Source organism: Pongo abelii, chromosome 11 (genome assembly GCF_028885655.2).
Source record: "Pongo abelii isolate AG06213 chromosome 11, NHGRI_mPonAbe1-v2.0_pri, whole genome shotgun sequence".
In the NCBI taxonomy this organism is placed as follows: Eukaryota; Metazoa; Chordata; class Mammalia; order Primates; family Hominidae; genus Pongo; species Pongo abelii.
This window is the reverse complement of record NC_071996.2, coordinates 80,028,198-80,047,858: the sequence shown is the minus strand read 5'-3', so window position 1 is coordinate 80,047,858 and position 19,661 is coordinate 80,028,198. Positions and strand designations below refer to the sequence as shown.

At 39.2% G+C, this 19,661-nt stretch overlaps 1 protein-coding gene across 2 annotated transcripts in view; it reads right to left on the bottom strand.

Annotated features, from left to right (window-relative positions):
- AGPS (alkylglycerone phosphate synthase) overlaps positions 1–15,464 on the bottom strand; it is a 150,947-nt gene extending 135,483 nt beyond the window's left edge. Inside the window, exon 1 of one of the 2 annotated variants that reach the window (XM_024243500.3) lies at positions 15,109–15,464. In XM_024243500.3, the coding sequence (XP_024099268.3) occupies positions 15,109–15,443 (335 nt within the window). In that variant the 5' untranslated portion in view covers positions 15,444–15,464. Of the gene's footprint in view, positions 1–14,621; positions 15,088–15,108 lie in introns of those variants that run through there. The other variant, XM_024243499.3, reaches the window with a different exon arrangement.
- Between the last annotated feature and the right edge of the window lie 4,197 nt (positions 15,465–19,661).

Sequence of the window (19,661 nt, the reverse complement as noted above, 5' to 3'; positions counted from 1 at the left end):
CAATCAGCCTAAAACACAGTACGAGAAACTGCTGATGCTCTACACTTTTTGGGTTCTTCCCTGCCTTCCTAATGCATAAGGTGACATTTACTAGAAATTTATTTTCTCGCCAGGCACAGTGGCTTGTGCCTATAATCCCAGAGACTCAGGAGACTGAGGTGGGAGAATCACCTGAGGCCAGGAGTTCAAGACCAGCCTGGGCAACACTTCGAGACCCTGCTCCAAATTTTTTAATAACCAGGCATGGTGGCACATACCTATAGTCCCAGCTACTCAGGGCAATGGTTCTTGAGCCCAGGAGTTCAAGGTTACAGTGAGCTATGATCACACCACCACACTCCAACCTGGGTAACAAAGCAAAACCCCATCTCTTTTTTTTTTTTTTAAAAAAAAGGAAATTTGTTTTCTCTATTAAAATGTCATTACTGCCACTGAGTACCTCCTACTTCTTGCTGTGCTTCCATCCTCAGATACCAATATAGTTTGAATATTTGTCCCTGCCCAAATATCATGTTAAATTGTAGTCCCCAGGGCTGGAGGTGGGGCCTGGTGGGAAGTGTTTGGGTCATGGGGGCAGATCCCTCAAGGTTTGGTGCTGTCTTTACAACAGTGAGTTCTCATGAGAACCGGTCATTTAGAAATGTGTGGCACTTCCCCCTCCCACACCCAACCTCAACTCTTGCTCCTGCTTTTGCTATGTGAAGTGCCTGCTCCCACTTCATCTTCTGCCATGATTGTAAGCTTCCTGAGGTCTTCCCAGAAGCTGATGCCAGAGTTATGTTTTCTGAACAGTCTGCAGAACCGTAAATTAATTAAACCTCTTTATAAATTATCCAGTCTCGGGTATTTCTTTATAGCAATGCAAAAATGGTCTAATATAGAAGCTATTTTAGCACTCTATTCTTATTACTCCTTTCTATGTAGTTTACTGCAATAATGATAGTATTGCATAACATTGTAAAGCTAAGGGCTTTACAATCATTATCTTATTTCCTTCTCACTTTAATCCTGTGATGTAGGTGTCATTACCCCTATTTAAAACATGAAAAAACTGGTCCAGAAAGATTCAGTAACTTGTCCCCAGTCACATGAACAGTACATGATGCAGCTAGGATTTAAACTATGACTGTCTGGCTCCAACACTCCTAACTAGGAAGCAAACATTTCAGTATACTCAATGATGGCCACACAAGGAGTACAGATTATTACAAGAGCTCAGTGGTGTTCATCTCTAGCTGAAAGAACCCTTCATTGTGGAGGCATTTAAACTTTCCCTTCTTTGGAAGATGGTAAAATTTCAATAGTCAAACAGAGGAAGAAAGCACAAGGATTTTCCCATCTAATAAGCAGCATAAAATTGGCTGAAGCATAAAGCACATTCAAGAAGTCATACAGAACAGCTGAAAGCCTTGAATGCCAAATAAGAGATTGAGTGTTATTACTTCAATAATCAATAGAGAACAATAGAATCAAAACAGTATTTTCCATCTTCATTGCTTCTACCAAAAGTCAAAATCTAGCAGTGTGTACTTTAAAACTTTGTTGACTCTCCAATGTGGATGAAATCCCAATTCTTAAACACAGCACCACTCTACATTTTCACCTTCTTTAACAGCTGTTCCCAGACACATTAAGTTATGACAATTCCTTATACACACCATGCCCTCTTATGTCTTCCTGCATATATCCCCTGTCTAAAATGCCCTTCTCTCCCTGGAGGCAACCAGTCTAAAAGTCACTTCTATAAAGCCTTTTCCTATCTTCTTCAAGAATTTATGGCTCTTTCTTCTGTATACAATGACTACAGCTACATCATATCTTTTATATATCTATCTATATATCTCCACTGACTGTCAATCATTTTTGCAATGTTAGAATGTAGCACAGCACAAGCAGGCAGCAAGTACTGACACTTTCCCTGAACAAAGATTGGTCTGGTAATAGAATGAAGAATCATTTAAAGGCAGGAAACAAAAGAAAGGGAGACCAGGCTAGATGTGAGACAATTAAGATTTCATCTAGGCTGGTGGCAATGAGAGAAAAGCAAAGTGTCTTGAGAGTCGATAATAGAGTCCATCTGACTTGGAGTCCATCTGATTTGTCAATGAACCAAATAAGGGATGGGGGATGGAGCTCAGCAAGAACTCATGACTCAGGTGTTGTTGGACTTGGGTGTCTAAATAATGGCGGAAGTGAAGAGAAACAGTGGAGGACTGAGATTGGAGACTAAAATAATGACCTTATACATGAATGCTGAGTTGGATAAACCAGCAAGATACTCAGATAGAAATACACAATAATTAAAAATGTAAAAATGAGAGTTGAGAGTTAGAGATAATAACTTAAAAGTTCCCCCAACAGTGGTAAAAGCTATTACAGTTCAAGTAGATGAAATGATTAAGGAAGCAAATGCAGAAGAAACGACTAAAAATTAATCTTAGGGGTTTTTAAGCTTAGGAAGAGAAGGAAGTCAGCAAAACCATGGTCAGAAAGACAGGAAGGCGGGAAAAAAAAAAACAGAATAGTGCAATAATATGGAAGCTAAGAAGAGATAAGAACATCTACCAGGTACCGGAATTGGTTAAGAGGCTAAAAGTTTTATAATTAGGTTATTCATGGCTGTTAAGGACTTTTCAAAAGAGTGATATGTGTGGAAAATTTCAAAACGTTATCTGAGCATGCTTTTAAGCAGCAGGAAAAATCAACAAAGAGAAAAAGATTGATGACTCAAGGAAAATCAATAGAATAACTCATGGAGCAAGATTATAGAGAAGGAATCATCAAAAACAATGAGCAGATAATCTGGTTGTATCATCTTTAAATGCATGATAACCAGAGTTGGTTCAGCTCATTTAGCTGCCTGGGCAGCTACCTATGTCCTATGACTACCACTACTTCCTTCCAGGCAATAACTGATTGCAGCAATGTAAACATGTAACCCAGGATTGGAAACAAGGGGTTCAATTATTCTCTGCTATTGGCTGAATTCCTGGAGGAGTGGGGCAGCCATATTTTACCATTTGGACAGAAGAGCAGAAAAAGCTGATCCACTTAGAGAAGGCTGCAGCAAATAGTAGCAAGAAGTGATACTAGCAAGAAACCTGATGGCTTTCTGGTTCTTGGCTCTAATTCCATCCTGAGGCCAAGCTCCATTCTTACCCTTGGGTTCTTTGGCACCCCTGTACTCTTAGAATAAATTTCCCTTTTCTGCTTTAACCTAGCTCAGATTAATACTTATAACAAATATCCCTAATTAGTATACATACCAAAATATGAGAATTTTTTTAAGTTACCAATTGTATAAAATCTGAGTGCAGGCATGGCAAACTAGAATGTACCTTCTGAAAATAATGGCAGATGGCAGGTATGAACTTGGAAATAAAATCAAAATTAGAATAGCAGTCTAATAGTTGTGAAGCCAGAAATAATTTGTGAAGGCAAAACAAATACTATCTGGAAATCAAAGCCAACTGATATAAAAGAAAAAAGCAGAACCTTTCTGAAGGAGATTTAACTTCAAAAATGAAACTACCAATTTACTTTAAAATGCATCAAAACAAAATAGATTAATATTAGGTGGAAAAAAAGAATGGATTAATGGATATGTGATAAGCACAGTAACATGGTAACAGTAGAATCTAGGTGGATGGTACACTAATGAGTATTGTGAAGTTCAATTCTGCAACATGTTTAAATACATGCAAAATGTTGAGGGGGGCAGCAGGGAATGAAAACTGCTGACACCATAATCCTTAAATTACATCACCCCATATAACAAGATTTGCCTGAACAGTAAATAGGAGCCATCTGAATAAGCACGGAATGTACATTATTTACTGATAGCAATAAGTGGTTTAAGTTGATACATCTAGGCCAGTTGTCTTAGCTCTCCCTCCTTCTCATTACCCCCATAGACCCAGGCAGGGTTAAGCACTATTCCTTAGGCTCCCTGTGGTCATGTTTTGTTTTCCCCTTTAGAGACTCAGGCTAGAACATCTAATTTCCTTTTATCTAAATTTCTGGAAAGCTGCTTCCCTAAATTAGAAGATACAAACCTGCTCAAATATGATGTAGTCTTTCTCCAAAGATTCCGATGATTTTCAATTTTTTATTACTGGTCAGAATTAAGTCCAAACAAGCAATCGTTCCTTATTTCTGTCCATGCCCAATGAGATCAGTGAATGACGTATTCCAATGCTCTTTGACTCATTAAGGCCCTTTTTTAAAAATGTGCCTTAAGGAAATTATTAAGGATTTAATTGTAAAAAGCTTACCACAGCATTCTCTATAATAGAGAAACACTGGAAACAAATATAACACCGTCCTCGTCAGATAAATGGTACCTACATATAATACAATACTTCCTGAGTCACTGAAAACGATTTTACACATTATTATTTCTTGATAAGGAAAGGTATACACAAGACAGTGAGTGAAAAATGGTAATTTCAAGACATTATTATGGCGTGACCTTACACACATATTCTTATGTCTGAAAGGATCTAAGCCAATGTGCTATAGCGGTTATCTCTTAATGTTAGTCTTCATTTTGATTATTATTTTCTACTTTTTTCTGCAACAAAATGCATAACATTTCAGAATAACAAAATTATTTTCCATTTTCTTCATAACTGTAAAGTAACTGCCAGACATCCAGCTCCTAGCAGAATGACACTTCTAAACACTATCCAGATGGCTGAAAGACCATCATTACTAGAGCAAACTGCCACACCAGTTTTATAAACGTTATTACATTGCCCAGATTTTCCTACCCTAATTCTTCTGATTCTGTTCTCATCCAAATGCTCTCTCTCATCAATATTTTCACCCACAGATTTAAGAATTTTTGCATAACATCTTGACATAGAACAATACTCTTCCAATCCTTCTAGACTAGGTTTGTTTGATATAAAATTGCCCTTCCATTGTTGTATTAGTCACCATTCCTTTCCTATACCTTACATCTTGCAGTAATAGAAGACACATCAGTCTTCCTTAGTAGACCTACATGTCCCAGTAGGCAAAAACCATGTGTCAATAATCCTCCCCAGTGCTTAGCATACGGAAGACACAAAATAATTGCAAACCTGGGTAGAAGAAGTTTCTTTTTTTCTTTTTTCTCCTTTTTTGAGACAGAGTCTTGCTCTGTCACCCAGGCTTGAGTGCAGTGGCATGATCTTGGCTCACTGCAACCTCCACCTCCCAGGTTCGAGTGACTCTCCTGCCTCAGCCTCCAGAATAGCTGGGACTACAGGCGTGCACCACCACGCCCTGCTAATTTTTGTATTTTTAGTAGATACAGGGTTTCACCATGTTAGTCAGGCTGGTCTTGAACTCCTAACCTCAGATAATCCACCCACCTCAGCCTCCCAAAGTGCTGGGATTACAGGCGCGAGCCACCGCGGCCAGCCAGTAGACGTTTCAAATGGGTGAGGTAGCTGGAGAGTACCTAGGTGATTTAAATGAATTCAAGGCTCTAGACCTACATATTATATCCTATGACACTTAGCACTTAACCGTATGTTTTAAAGTTACTCTTCATAACCTAAGAAATTGTGGGGAAAAGGTAACAGGAGATAGATCAATGCTTCTCCAATTCTCAAAAGTAAAAAGAAAAGATTCCCACACAAGAGACTCTGAAACATGGTATCAATCAACAAGCAAACGTCTTCCAGACAATGGCACAATAAAAGGTGTAAAAGCTGAAAAATGTGGCATGAATAACAGACCCTGCCTAGAACAGTAGAAGAGCTAGGTAAATCAGAAGCTGAAGTTTAAAAGCTACATATTTTAAACAGCTGTTAGAGGTGAGGGGATATGAATTGAGTCCAGCTACACCAGTCTCCTTGTGGCTTTCCTGATATGCCACATGTGCATTTCCTCTTAGGATATTTGCACATACTATTCCTCTGCCTAGAACACTCATTTGCCTGGATATCCATATGACTAAACTCATCTCCTTTAAATATCTGCTCAAATGTCATCTTTTCATTGACATCCTTCTTAAAATTTGAACCCTACTTCCTTACCCTCTCTACTTTTTCTTTTTTCTACAGTACTTATCACCTTCTAATGTACTTAATAATTTACTTATTTACTATGTTTAATTATCCATTTCACCCATTGGAATGTAAGTTCCAAGAAAATAAAAATCTTTCTCCATTTTGTTCACTGACATAGCCCAAGTGCTTAGAACATAAGTAACCAATAAATACTTGTTTAATGCACAAAATGAATGTGAAAGATTGTGAAGGAAAAAATGAACAGGGCTGGGTGATATCAATATAATATCAAGGAAAAAGCTCTAGACTTGAGATTTTTAAAAAATCTGGAATCAGCCAGGTACGGTGGCTCACACCTGTAATCCCAGCACTTTGGGAGGCCAAGGCGGACAGATCACCTGAGGTCAGGAGTTCAAGACCAGCATGGTCCAACAGAGTGAAACCCCATCTCTACTAAAAATACAAAAATTAGTCAGGCATGGTGCTGTGCACCTGTAATCTCAGCTACATGAGAGGCTGAAGCAGGAGAATCACTTGAACTTGGGAGGTGGAGGCTGCAGTGAGCCGAGATCGTGCCACTGCACACCAGCCTGGGCAACAGGGCGAGACTCTGTCTCAAAAAAAAAAAAATTAAAATTAAAAAATCTAGATTCAAATTTAAGCTTTACCACTCAGTAGCTAGAAACTGACTAATAAATTTTTCTGGCAAGTATCTAGGAATTTCAGTTCCTAATCTGTGAAATGGGCAGTTGTGAGGATCAGATGACACAAACATGTATGAGAGCAGCAGAGTGACTGCAGAATTAATTATTAATTTGAATAAATTCAAAAGAAAGTTCGATCTTAAAAGAACGAAAAGAAGTTCAAGATAGGGATTGAAGGATGTGACTGCGGGACTAGTGTTAACACTACGAGATATGAGAAAGCCCAGATAAATAAGTTCTAGAGAATGAGAAAGAAGATAATGAGTTAGGTTTCCACCTACACCTGTACTGGCCAGTACGGTATATCACTAGCCACATGTGCCTATTTAAATTAAAATTAAACAAAATTTAAAAGTCAGCTCCATAGTGGCTATGATACTGGATAACGCAGATTACAGAACATTTCTATCACAGAAAGCTCTACTGGATAGTGTTGACCTACAAAATTTGAGTTGACAGCAAAATATCCGCTCCACAGTATATGTGACTAAAGTGATAAGAGAATTCAAGTAGGTGTCATTTTAATATTCCTTAGGCTGGATTCCTATACAGTTAGTTCAAGCACCTTTAGAAAAAATGTAAAACCCAACTAGGTAATCAATCTGAGTTGGAAATGCGAACTTCTGTGATTATAGCAAATTAAATAGTTCACATTACTTGATTCTAAGGTCCTGGGATACCTGAGCATTCCCCTGCTTATAGGATGAGGTCTCTGACACAGCAACTATAAATAGAATTTGGAGAGTCCCACTGAGGTCAACAACAAGAATCTGGTCAGCATCCTGGCCAAATCTCTGATTAGTAATTTCAAACATGCTGGCAAGAACAAATGTTATATGCAATCATATAACAGTTTTCTTAGTGAATGACAAGATGATATCTACCCCTCCGAATCTCACCCAGGAGGCAAAACTCTCTCATCAAAAGTAACTGCAGTTACTGGAATGGTAGCAGTTTTTTTCAATGAGTAAGCATATTTCAACTACTGAAAGATCCAGAATTAAATATACAAATGCTTAAGAGAACCAAAGACAGATGTTAATGTTTTTAAGAAAACTATACAAAAAAATTGATATTTTATATATTTACAAAACTTAAGAGAATCTAGTCTGTAAGAATGACTGACTTGTAACTCAAATTTAAAATGTGTAATTGAGTAATAGAGTTGGACTTATGATTTTAAGCTGAAATCTTATAAGCTCATAAATAATATGTGAACACTGCAAGGTCACTTTGTTTAAAAATCCAATTTAATTTAATATAAAAATGATTTAGTACCTGGGAGCATTCTGTTTATTACCTCAGACAATTGATGTACTTAAGAAAAGTAAATATATTAATTTTTAAACACTATTTTAATTACTTTAACCTCTTCCTATGCAGTAATATCTATAAAAACACTAGTTTGATATGCACTTTATATTAAAACAAGTAATTATTTGAACCAAAAGTAACCACCACCTAAATGTTCATCAATAACAGAATGGATAAATTGTGGTATATATCTACCCAATGGAATACTATTCATCAATGAGGATAAACAAAATGTGACTAGATGCAACATGAAGGAATATCACAAACATAATACTCTGAAGGAAAGAAGCCAAACACAAAAAAGTACACACTGTATGATTCCATTTATATGAAGTTCAAACAGGCAAATCTATATGTTAGAAGTCAAGGTAGTGGTTATCGTGGTGGAAGGAGCCACTGGGATGAGCACGAAGAGGGCTTCCTAGAGTACTGGTAATGCTGTTTCTTAATCTAAATACAGATAAAATAGATGTGCTCATTCCGCAAAATTTAATTATGCTGTAAGCTCTCTGTTTACTGTTTCGGTAGCATGTGTTAGGCTCTACACCTGCAGAGGAGGCCTTCTGTGGTACACTGCCTGTGATGGAGTCTAATTCAGGGTAAATATTAGGTAGTACAGATCTAAGCCACGATCTCCAACCAGCATTATCAGTAACAAAGCTAACGCTTTTACCTGTCTGTCTGTATCCTGTGTCTTATCTCTCAGTTGATTCTGAGCTCAGATGTTGGGACAAGGATATGACAAAATATCACCCCCAAGACCCAACAAATAAAGAGAGCACTAATAGGCAGAGGGCTATTAATACTTTATGCTACAAGGGTAGACTCTAGTCATGATCCTTTGATTTGGTTTAGGGTTGAAATTAACATACTAATTGGATTAACAGCAGAAGTTATCTTCTTAATAATAAGTAAATAAAATCAAAAGGAGTAATATTTGCTTAGCACTTGCTTTTAAAGTGTTCCATAAAGTATCTCATCTGACTACAACAGCAATCCATTTCTCTGCAGCCTAAAAACAGATCACTTAATTTATTCTCAGGTATTTTTATTAAATGACCACAAGGGTAGATGGCTCTATAGTAACTTTCCAACATAAAAAAGTCTATGTAGAGAAGGTCTGGTCCATCTTAAAATGCAATCTAGAGAAGCATATTAACAAATAACCACAGCGATTAAATCTTCAGTTTCCTGTTCATTCACAGTCCAAAGACAGTTTGCAACTAGGCAGTAAACCCTCCATGACCTATTCTCTTTTCCTCCTTTCTTCTCTGATCTTGGGTCTTCCACATTCTTCCTAATTCCCTTTCATTCCAAACACTGTCTTCTTCCACAAGTCAAATGGCAAAATTCACTCACAAAAGTAAACTGTCTGGTTTATCTTTTTAAACCACCCATTACATTTTCTTACTATGAATTTCATTTTGACAGAATGATGTTTTATAATTTATTCAGTAAGTACAACATAAACTAATGCCTTCTTAACTATATGACAAAGTATTTGATCATGATCTATTTAATCACAAAAGCTTTGAAACTTGGCATGACAAAGACAGCAACTTGAAGAATAGTAAGTAGATAATATCTCCCCGGGAACATCAGATGTGGTAATCCAGCATAGAGGAAAGAATATGGACTCTGGAGCAAGAACACAGTTGAAATGCCATCTCTTTCATTTCATAAATGCAAGGCCTTAGATAAATTAACTTCTCTAAGCCTCTAGTTCCTCAACTGTAACGTACATATAGTATCACTCATTTTTCAGAGCTGTTGTGTGAGATTTAAACGACATAATGTACATAAGCTTTAGCATGGATCCTGTCATATTAGGACTTACTCAATTAAAACTCCTATTACTACTATCACTAGAATTCCTAGCTAGGAACTCAAAATAGGGTAAATATTTCATTCAACATAACTACCAAAATAAGCTCGAATTTTGCCAAACGATGTTAAGTTTTAAGCCAGGTCACTTGTGCAAATAACCTTTGCTGAGGAACTGTATCAGCTCTTACAGGCTTCAGGATACCCTCTTGGGAAATATTTACAAGAGGTTAACTCAGCTGTATTCCTTCTGGAAAATATCTACCAAAGCTTCCGGCAGATGTTAAATAATACTTTTTTGTTTTGTTTTGTTTTTTGAGACACAGTCTCGCCCTGTCGTCCAGCCTGGAGTACAATGACGCAATCTCAGCTCACTGCAACCTCTGCCTCCCAGGCTCAAAACAATCCTCCCGCCTCAGCCTCCCAAGCAGTTGAAACCACAGGCCCGTGCCACCACACACGGCTAATTTTTTTTGTATTTTTGTAGAGATGGGGTCTCACCATCTTACCCAGGCTGGTCTTGAACTCCTGGGCTCAAGTGATTTGCCTGCCTTGGCCTCCCAAAGTGCTGGGATTATGGGGTGTGAGTCACCATGTCCGACCTTAATATACTGCTTTTTATTAAAATGGCATTTGTAAGTGACATTATAAGCAAGTAAACTAAACAATTAGTGGCGTTCTTAATCATTCTTTTGACCTGAACATTTATAATCTCTGTAAAAACTGCCATTGAGCAGTTCTGACTAATGCAAACTACAATGAGGTTGGAGCCAAAGTTATAACTAGGAAAGAGGTTAGCAGTGTGGAGGAGTGAAAGTTAACATTGGATTTTTTCTTCTCTTTTTCGTAAGATCACAAGAGCCTTAAAAAAAAAAACTGAAAAAAATCCAAAACCAAGACATAAAAGTGTCACATATGTAATTGACATTTACTATGATTTTTAAGGATCTAAAATTGCACTTAGAAGCAAGGTCAAAAGAAAAACTGTACATGGGTAACACGCACTTAAGGAAAAAGGGAGGATCCAAGAGTAAACTGTCACTTCAATACTCTGCTCAGCAACTTCAAATAATGAGAACATATGTTCTGGGATAGAAGTAATTGGAGCCGGCCAGACGTGGTGGCTCATGCCTGTAATCCCAGCACTTTGAGAGTCTGAGGTGGGTGGATCACTAGGTCAGGGGTTCGAGACCAGCCTGGCCAAGATGGTGAAACCCCATCTCTACTAAAAATACAAAACTTAGCCGGGCACAGTGGCGGGCGTCTGTAATCCCAGCTACTCGGGAGGCTGAGGCAGGAGAATCGCTTGAACCCAGGAGGCAGGAAGTTGCAGTGAGCTGAGATCGCGCCACTGCACTCTAGCCTGGGAGACAGAGCAAGACTCCATAGCAAAAAAAAAAAGAAAAGAAAAAGAAGTAACTGGTGCCGACTTCATAGGAGACCATGTGATAAGTAAACAACAGGTTTTGTTTGGTCAGCCCTCTGAAATGTCCACATTCCTCTGGACTGTGTCATCCCTTTTCTATTGTCATTCAGTCTCCAAACTCCTGTGGCATTAATTTAGTTACATAGTTTTAAAGTGTGATTAAACTTTAATGGTGTCACCTAATGAACTTCTAAAACTCTCACACACATCATTTCCTCCCTATTCTCATTGCCATCATTTTAGTTTAATTCTTCATTATTTCTCACCTATTGTGTTACAACAGCCTCCTCTAACTGATCTCCTCTAACTGATCTATGTCCATCCTTACCGTTCTCCAATCGATTCTTAACACTGTAGCTGGAGTGACTTCTCTCAAACCCAAACCCAAACCCAATCTGATCATGTCTCTTCCCAGCTTAATTCCTTGAAGGGTTCTCTATCACCTAGCCCCTTCAGCTGCTTCATTTTTCTTTATATTTATCACTACCTGACATACTATACTCCAGCTAGAATATAAGTTCCATAGGGCAGAGTTTTTGTTCACTGCTATATTGTATAAGCATGAATGAATGCATGAACGAATGAACCGATAACCCACAAGCCAAAGACCTCCATGACCTGCCACTGCCCTCCTTTCATTTTATTCTCACCTCTATCAGTACTAAATCATCTAGTTATGTAAATACGATATGCACTTTCATACCCCCTTGCTTTGCCATAGGCTGTTCCCTTTGCCTGGAATATAAACTCTCAAAATACCATCCACATTCTAAAACCTTCTCCAGAAAGCTTCCTCTGACCACCCCCATCCTCCCGCCCCCATATAGAGTAAGTCAGTCTTTCCTTTGTGCTACATTTGTACCTGTATCTACAGTGGCTCTAATCAAACTGCACTGTGTCTCTCACTTCCTAGATTGTGAACTCTTTGAGGCTGAAGACTACTTATTCATCTCTTTACCTCCAATGCCTAGGACAGAACCTTCATAAAGCAACTACTCTATAAATGTTGAAACATATGCATGACTATTCTGTAACAGGAATGAAAATATGGCATTTCAAGAAGTCACTACTCCAGGCCATGTGATATAACCAACCATGTGATAAAACAACCATGTGATAAAACAATTACAAGCAATGCCATCATCCAAAGTAACAAAAGGGAAGGAATAATACACAAATCACAAAATTATTCCAAAATAATTGACATATAGGCATACTCACACCTTATTAGATATATACTGTGGTTCCTTCTTCCCCTAACATTTATCTTCCCTTTAGGCTGGATTCTGTAGCGGCAACTGCAGGCCCAGCTAAGCAGGAAGTAGAAGGGAGACTTGGGTTCCTCATGAATAATCTATCAAGTATATCACCCTCTGTGGAAGCTTTTGATGTGTCATCTAATACAAGTTTCTGTATTCCCTCATATTTTGATAAAAATCTCAAAGTACCAGTACAGGACTAGATTTTACCACTAGCCATGTAACCCTGAACCAAAGACGAGAGCTTCCCACCAGCTGTAACCTATGCAACAAATGGGTTCAGTCCTTGGAGCAGCCACACAGGGCATCCCTGACCAGTCACCTTCAACCATAGGAAGACTCATCCATCATCTTGGTGTGCCTTACAAACATTACTATTTTTTCTCTGAATGCTGTAAACCAAGCCATTAAATCTAACCATAAGGAAAATCTGCCCTCCTTACTTGGTTCTAAGAGTGTGAATCTGCATAAAATGTACAATCACATATATGCATACAAATGAGTAGACATAAATGTACATGAAATCATTTAGAAAATTTTAAACCCAATGACAGCTATTAATAATATAACCTCAAGTGAAGCCAGGAGACGAGATGAAATCCTTTATTCCTCCCCTCCCCACCACTCAGTAACCAAGTTATGGAAAATTTACCTCCTAGCATTTTCTCAATTAAGTTGCCTACTCCCAATAATATGCCTTAGTTCAGAATCCCAGCATTTCTCCCTGGGATAATAGTCTCCTAGTCTCTCTGCCTTTAGACACAGTGAAAATTGCAGCTACCGTTCTTTGAAAGGTTATGTAACAGGCATTACACTAAACACTTGATCATTTAACTCTATTTTTTTCAATTCTCACAGCAACACTGCGAAACAGGATTACTGTTCCCGTTTTTACAAATGACGGGGACTGAAACTCTGAGAGGTTAAGTGATTTGCCCAAGATCATACAGCTGTAACCGTGTAGTGGAAATTGAAATCCAGGTCTATGTTCCCAGCCATTATATTGCCAAAATGCTCAACTGTCCTCAATTTGCTCCCAGTGTGACCTTTATCAAAGGTAAATCTAATCATGTATTGCCCCATGTAAAATCCTGTAAACAAGATTCACCTCTCCAGTCTTCGTCCCCTGTCATTCTCACCCTCTCCTACTACACTTAAGTCTCAGCAGTTCCCTAATTTGTCTTTCACTTCTTTACCTATGAACATACTGTTTGTATGCCAAGAACAATTTCCCCCTTTGGCAAACTATCAGTAATGCAAACATCCACAATTTACTCAGACAATCTTTACTTTGGAACATCTTTGCACTAACAAACACAAACCCAAAACTGGGTTAAATGACCAGGTGGTATAGTTCCCAGTTAAGTTTCTTATAAGGCTGTATTACAATTTTACCTACTAAGCTATTCCTTAAGAGTAAATACTGTATTTTTAAATTTCTGTATTGCTGGTACAGCGTGCATTTTGTAAAGACTCATGTATGTTGAATTAATTCATCAGAAGCCAGTATAGCTTAGGAACTTGGCCATGAAGTCAATTTGATGTGTTTTCGAATTCTAACCTGTCACACAGCATATCTGCTAAGCCTCCAGCAGACTTAATTTATTCCTCTGTAAAATGGGAGAAAATCGCACATACCTCATAGCTTGGGAGGATACAAAGGATTTAGCACAAACTTTGGCACACTTAAAAGTACACTTTAAACATTAGCTACCTATTTTTTTCACTCTCGGTTTATCCACGGGGACAAAGCCACATGTCAGAAAATAGCTTCTCCTAATAGCCTTCGTCAGAGATTAAGGAGATCGAGACCATCCTGGCTAACACGGTGAAACCCTGTCTCTACTAAAAATACAAAAAAAAAAAAAAAAAAAAAAAAAAGATTTCTCCAAAAAAATCGAAAGTCAAGATCTCTTACAAACATCCCTCATCGGTAGACTCCTGTCTTTTAGCTTCTGGTTACACAGAGCTCAGTAGCTATACCACCACACCTTAAACCACTAGCTAGTGTTTGCAGTTTATGGCTTCTTACCATTCATCGGTTTCCTCCCTTAAAGTCAACACATCTTGCTCCCAAGCAAGCGGAACTTACCCCACAGAAACCAGTCAGCACCTTTTTCCAGGGCACCACCAGTTTCCCCCACAGCAGGCCTTCGCGAACGAGAGAGATTCCTATGATCTATTATCTAGTACAAACTTATATCTCCTCGGAGCAAAATAGAACCTCTGCTACCCATTCCAAGACCTCAGCACCAAAAGTATTAATTCAAGATAAAAAATGAATTCCTGGCACTAAAAACTCAGGAAAAAGGAACCCTTTAAACCCTTCTCCAATGAGAGTTCTTCGAGCCTGTTACCCTCACATAGTGACCAAAATCCACCATCCCATCCCGCCCCCTTCCTGACAGAATCCAGGGTCTAGTCCACTCTCTCGAAAGAGAGGTGGGTCCCTACTTTCAGGGACCGGGATGCCTTCCGCCCACCCGTGTCACTTCCCTTCCCATCTCGCCTGTTCCCTCCTGCAGCACAGGCCCGGCCTGGTCCCTCGACGCTAACTCCTTCCACAGACCGCTACTCACCGCTTCTTTGGGATGGTGCCCGACTCCTGCGCGGCGGGAGTGGCCGTGGGCGCCGCCGTGGCCGCCGACGCGGCTCTCCGCGCTTTGCACTCATTGGTACTCAGAGCCTCCCGGCGCCGGCCCAGCAGATGGCCAGAGAGAACCCGCAGCCTCCGCCCGGCGCGGTCCGGGTCCCGGTCCCGGTCCGCTGCAGATCCGTAGCTCGCGCCCGCGCCCGAGCTAGTCCCACCCGCTGCAGCAGCCGCCGCCTCCGCCATGGCTACCGCCTTGTGCTGCCGCCCGGAACCGCTGGGCGCGGGTGAAAGGTCACTCAGAGCGGCGCCCGGCGCGACCATTCGCTGCGGCGCATCCCGGCAGCCACCGCGGCGACTTGGCGGCGGGTGCCATGCGTCTGGAGCTTCATATTCTCTGCCCCCCACCCACCGCGCCGGCGCTCCCCTGTCACGCCTCGGGAAGCGCGCACCTGCCAAGCAGGTGAGTTCGAGCTGACTCCAGGTTGGCCCAGCCCGGTCCAGCTGGACCGAGAGCCAAACCACGTCCGCCCTCGAGGTGTCCTAGAACCCTGGGTGGTGTCCTTGGGTGTGGCCTGGGGGCTTTCGAGGGCAGATGCCTTGGAGCAGGAGAAGTGGGCAGTGCTACTGGACCTGATGGATCCAGCGGCATCCTTTTCCTGAAAGAGATTCTAATGTTCCACCACTTGTGCTTGTCCTCCCTGTGGGGTCACCAAAGTAAACTCAAAGCTGACCATCTTTGCCTCTAACCATTAGAGCAAATAGCTCTATCATTTTCTTATTTCTCACCACCTATTTCGTGCCTGACGCTGTGTTTAATGCTAGATCACAAGTAAGTACAGAAACTGAGTTGCAACTTAAGTTCTCATTTCATTCATTACTGGATCCTAACCCCTTCCTAACTCTAATAGAGACAAAGTTTCTTATTGCTACGGATAAAAATTACCCAAGAGCTGTGAAGATATCTCAGTTATTTACAGATTGAATTCATTTCTGGAAGATAGCAGGTGAAAAGTGCTCCTCACCTGTTTTTCAGCCAGTGTCTTGCATAAGAATTAGCTTAGACAAAAACTCACATACACTGGCCATTGTCATTCTCCATCCTGTTACCACTTTCACATCATGCTTTCCTAACAAGAAAAATATTGGCAGAGGAATCTGAAGAACATCACATCCGTGGGACTAGAGACTAACAATTGCTCTCTTGGGTGTTGCCAGCTTCTAAAATTGAGGTTATGCCTTTAGAGTGAACTTCCAAAGAGGCCCAGACTGGTTAAAAACTGTCAATTAAGGGCTAAGCAAATTGCTGTTGGAGGGCCAGCTCTAGTCTGTGGCCTGTTTTTGCACAGCCCTCATGCTAATGGTTTTTGTATTTGAGAAGGGTTGTTAAAAGAAAACAAGAAATTTTTTAAAAGAATATGCAACAGAGACCTTATGTGGTCCCACAAGCCCCAAAATATATATTACTTGGCCTTTACAGGAGGTCCTAATGTCCTTTGAAATTCGTATACAAAGAGATGCCAAACCATTGAAAACAGTCCAAATGTCTAGCAACAGAGAAATGGTTAGTCAATATGGTAAAATACTTTCACAGCTATTAAAATAATTTAGTACAGTTGTAGAAACAAGAAAGAATTAGGAATTTGTTAAATATAAAAAATGGCCATAACCTAGGCATCTTATACATATCTATTTAATCAATCTTTGCAGCAACACAATGACACAAGCTTTATTATCCTTATTTTATAGATGAAGGCTCAAGGAGAATAAGAAGCTTTTCTTAAATAGCTATATTTTATCTCAAATACCATATACTTCATGTTATTGTCCTTATTCCACCATTAGAGTTTGGGGACATTAACATTGTATGTTAAAATTACTTATATAGGCTTGGGGTTTTTGTTTTTTATTTTATAGATTCTAAAATTGAACTTTCTAAAATAAATTTTCACTTTAGTTATAAACTATACTCCCGGTTCTTAAGGATTGAGTTCTGGGAAGAATTTCAGAGATTGCCACCACAGCTGTCACGACCTCATTCATGAGGTGCAAGAACATGAAACACATATAGCACTTTCCTAGGTATTTATAACTGAAAAAAGAGAATCTTTAGTTGATCTTGTATAATTAAATATCAAAGCCTGCAAGCCAATAGTTTCTGGCTTTTGCTACTTTGTTGCCTACCCTCACCACAAAGAAGTTGTACCTGATTGACATTTTCAGTATTCAGCTGATGACCAGAAAAGTGGCTATATGCTCCTACATGTTTGGTAACAGAAGAAAAATCCTAGCTTCCTTTCCTTTACTTGATTTCATTGTCAATTAGAGGAGTTGTCTCTTATTTTAAAATTTTAAAACCCACTTTGCCTTCCAGTGTCATGTACATAATTCTAATGGTGTTCTTTTTGTCTTGCACAATCTGAAGAAAGCCACACTCATCTCCTCTGACCTGATAAAGCAGTCTCCAAAACAGATAGATGGAGGTGGCTCAATCCAATAATTAATGAGCCAAGAATTATTCGTGCATACTATCCCCTCAGTTCATCTAGGCATTACCTCCATTTCCTCATGTTTTACTTCCTCCTGTATCTTTAGAATCCAATCTCAGATGTCACTGATGAAGTTGTTGCCGAGAAATATGATAACAGCTGTCTGGACCTATCAGTTATTGAATTGAGATGTCCTGTAGCCTTTGATACAGTAGGTCATTTTTTGTTTTTGCAATAATGTAATCCCCTGATTCTCCATGTGCTTCTTTGAATGGGGTAGAAACTGAGCTTATTTTCCCCTCCCTTTTATGCTTCCCTGTAGTCCACCAAGGTGCCACTGTCATCCTGTTCCATCAACCTCAGGGTTATTTTCAGCCTTTTCCTCTTTTGCCTTTTATATTAAGTACATCAACAGTACATTATCCTCTGTGTCTCTTAAATCTATTCTTTCCCTGAGAATTTATCCTCTTGCTTATCATTTATCATATATTGCCTTTATATGTTAATTAACTTTTCATTTACTCATGTCTGTTTCTCCCAATAGGCCATAAACTCCATGAAGACAGAGTTCATATCCCACGTAAGAATCTGAGACTTATACTTAATTTATAAATGACTTGTCACTTTAAATCTGGGGAGAGACACTGAGCCACAGTCCCCATAGGAACTGTTTTCCTCTTTTCCCCCATGTGAAAATGCCTAGCTAATGGAGGTTCCAGTGAGCTGAGACTGTGCCACTGCACTCCATCCTGGGCAACAGAGTGAGACCCTGTCAAAAAAAAGAAAAGAAAAGGGAAAGAAAGAAGGAAGGAAGGAAGGAAGGGAAAATGCCTAGCTAATATTTAATGTACAAAGTTACCTCATAGAAGAGCGCTTTCCAAGATGATGGGAATGTTCTGTATCTGTACTGTCACTGCTAGTTATATGTGACTATGAGCACTTGAAATGTGGCTAGGATAACTGAGAAGCTGAATTTTTAATTTTAATTAATTAATTTAAACTTAAATGGCCTTATGTGGATCATGGTGACTATATTTGATAGCACAGTTGTAGAGTTTAAGTTATTGGTGCCTGGAGATATCAACCTTACCTTTCTCATACTACTGTTATAACCCACACTGGGGTATGGAGAAGAAAAATATGCGAGAAGTATTTGTCCCTTGCATACTGACCTAGGGCTGTAGATGTATTTTTGTCAGAAAAAAAAATGTTATAAATGATTAGGTGTGGTCAAAATAATACCATTTCCAGTACATTATGGATTAGATAGGCTTTTTTACAAGCCACCTTGCAGATCTAACCATCAGAAATAAGTTTATTTCTATGTAATGTGCAAGTCAAAGGTAAGTCTTGGGAATGGTAAGAAGAAGGGTTTCCATAAGGTTTCCAAGCCTATGCAGTTACCTCCTTTCTGATTCACCACCTCCTTTGTAACACAGGCTCTGTAAAAAAGTTAAGAGTTTCTAAGAGTTGTTTGGCTAATGTAAAATAACTATTTAATGGTTCTGAGAAAAGGCAGACAATGAGGAGGACTTGATTTGTGTGCTAGATCTCCAGATCTTAAGCGATTGTTCAAGCACTATCCAGTCAAGCTCGGAAAGATCTGTTAATTTTTGCCTGACTCCCTGGAGTGCTCAATCTGACACTACTAAAATACTTTAAATGTAAATGTAGTTAACTGCTTCCTTGTCCAAATTAAGGTATAGATATGCTTCTTGCCAACTCTCAGAAGGCAAAATTTATAAATTTTGCAGATATTAACAGAGTAACAAAAAGCTTTCTTCTGGGTGATGAAAAGCTTAATGTAAACCAAAATTATGTACCAGTAGAAAAACTACTGGTTATATATATTTTAAATATGTGTACAATAATGAAAACATATAGACGGCAAAAGCGTTTGTTGAAAGCCTATCACTACTAGGTGCTATGAGATGCAAAAGTGTTTAAGCCAATGCCTCATTTACATGGTATAATCAGGCTAGTTAGAAGTCAGTCCGTAAGTGGGAAAAAAAATTGTGTAATACTATTAGTGGGAATAAGGATAAAGGTAACC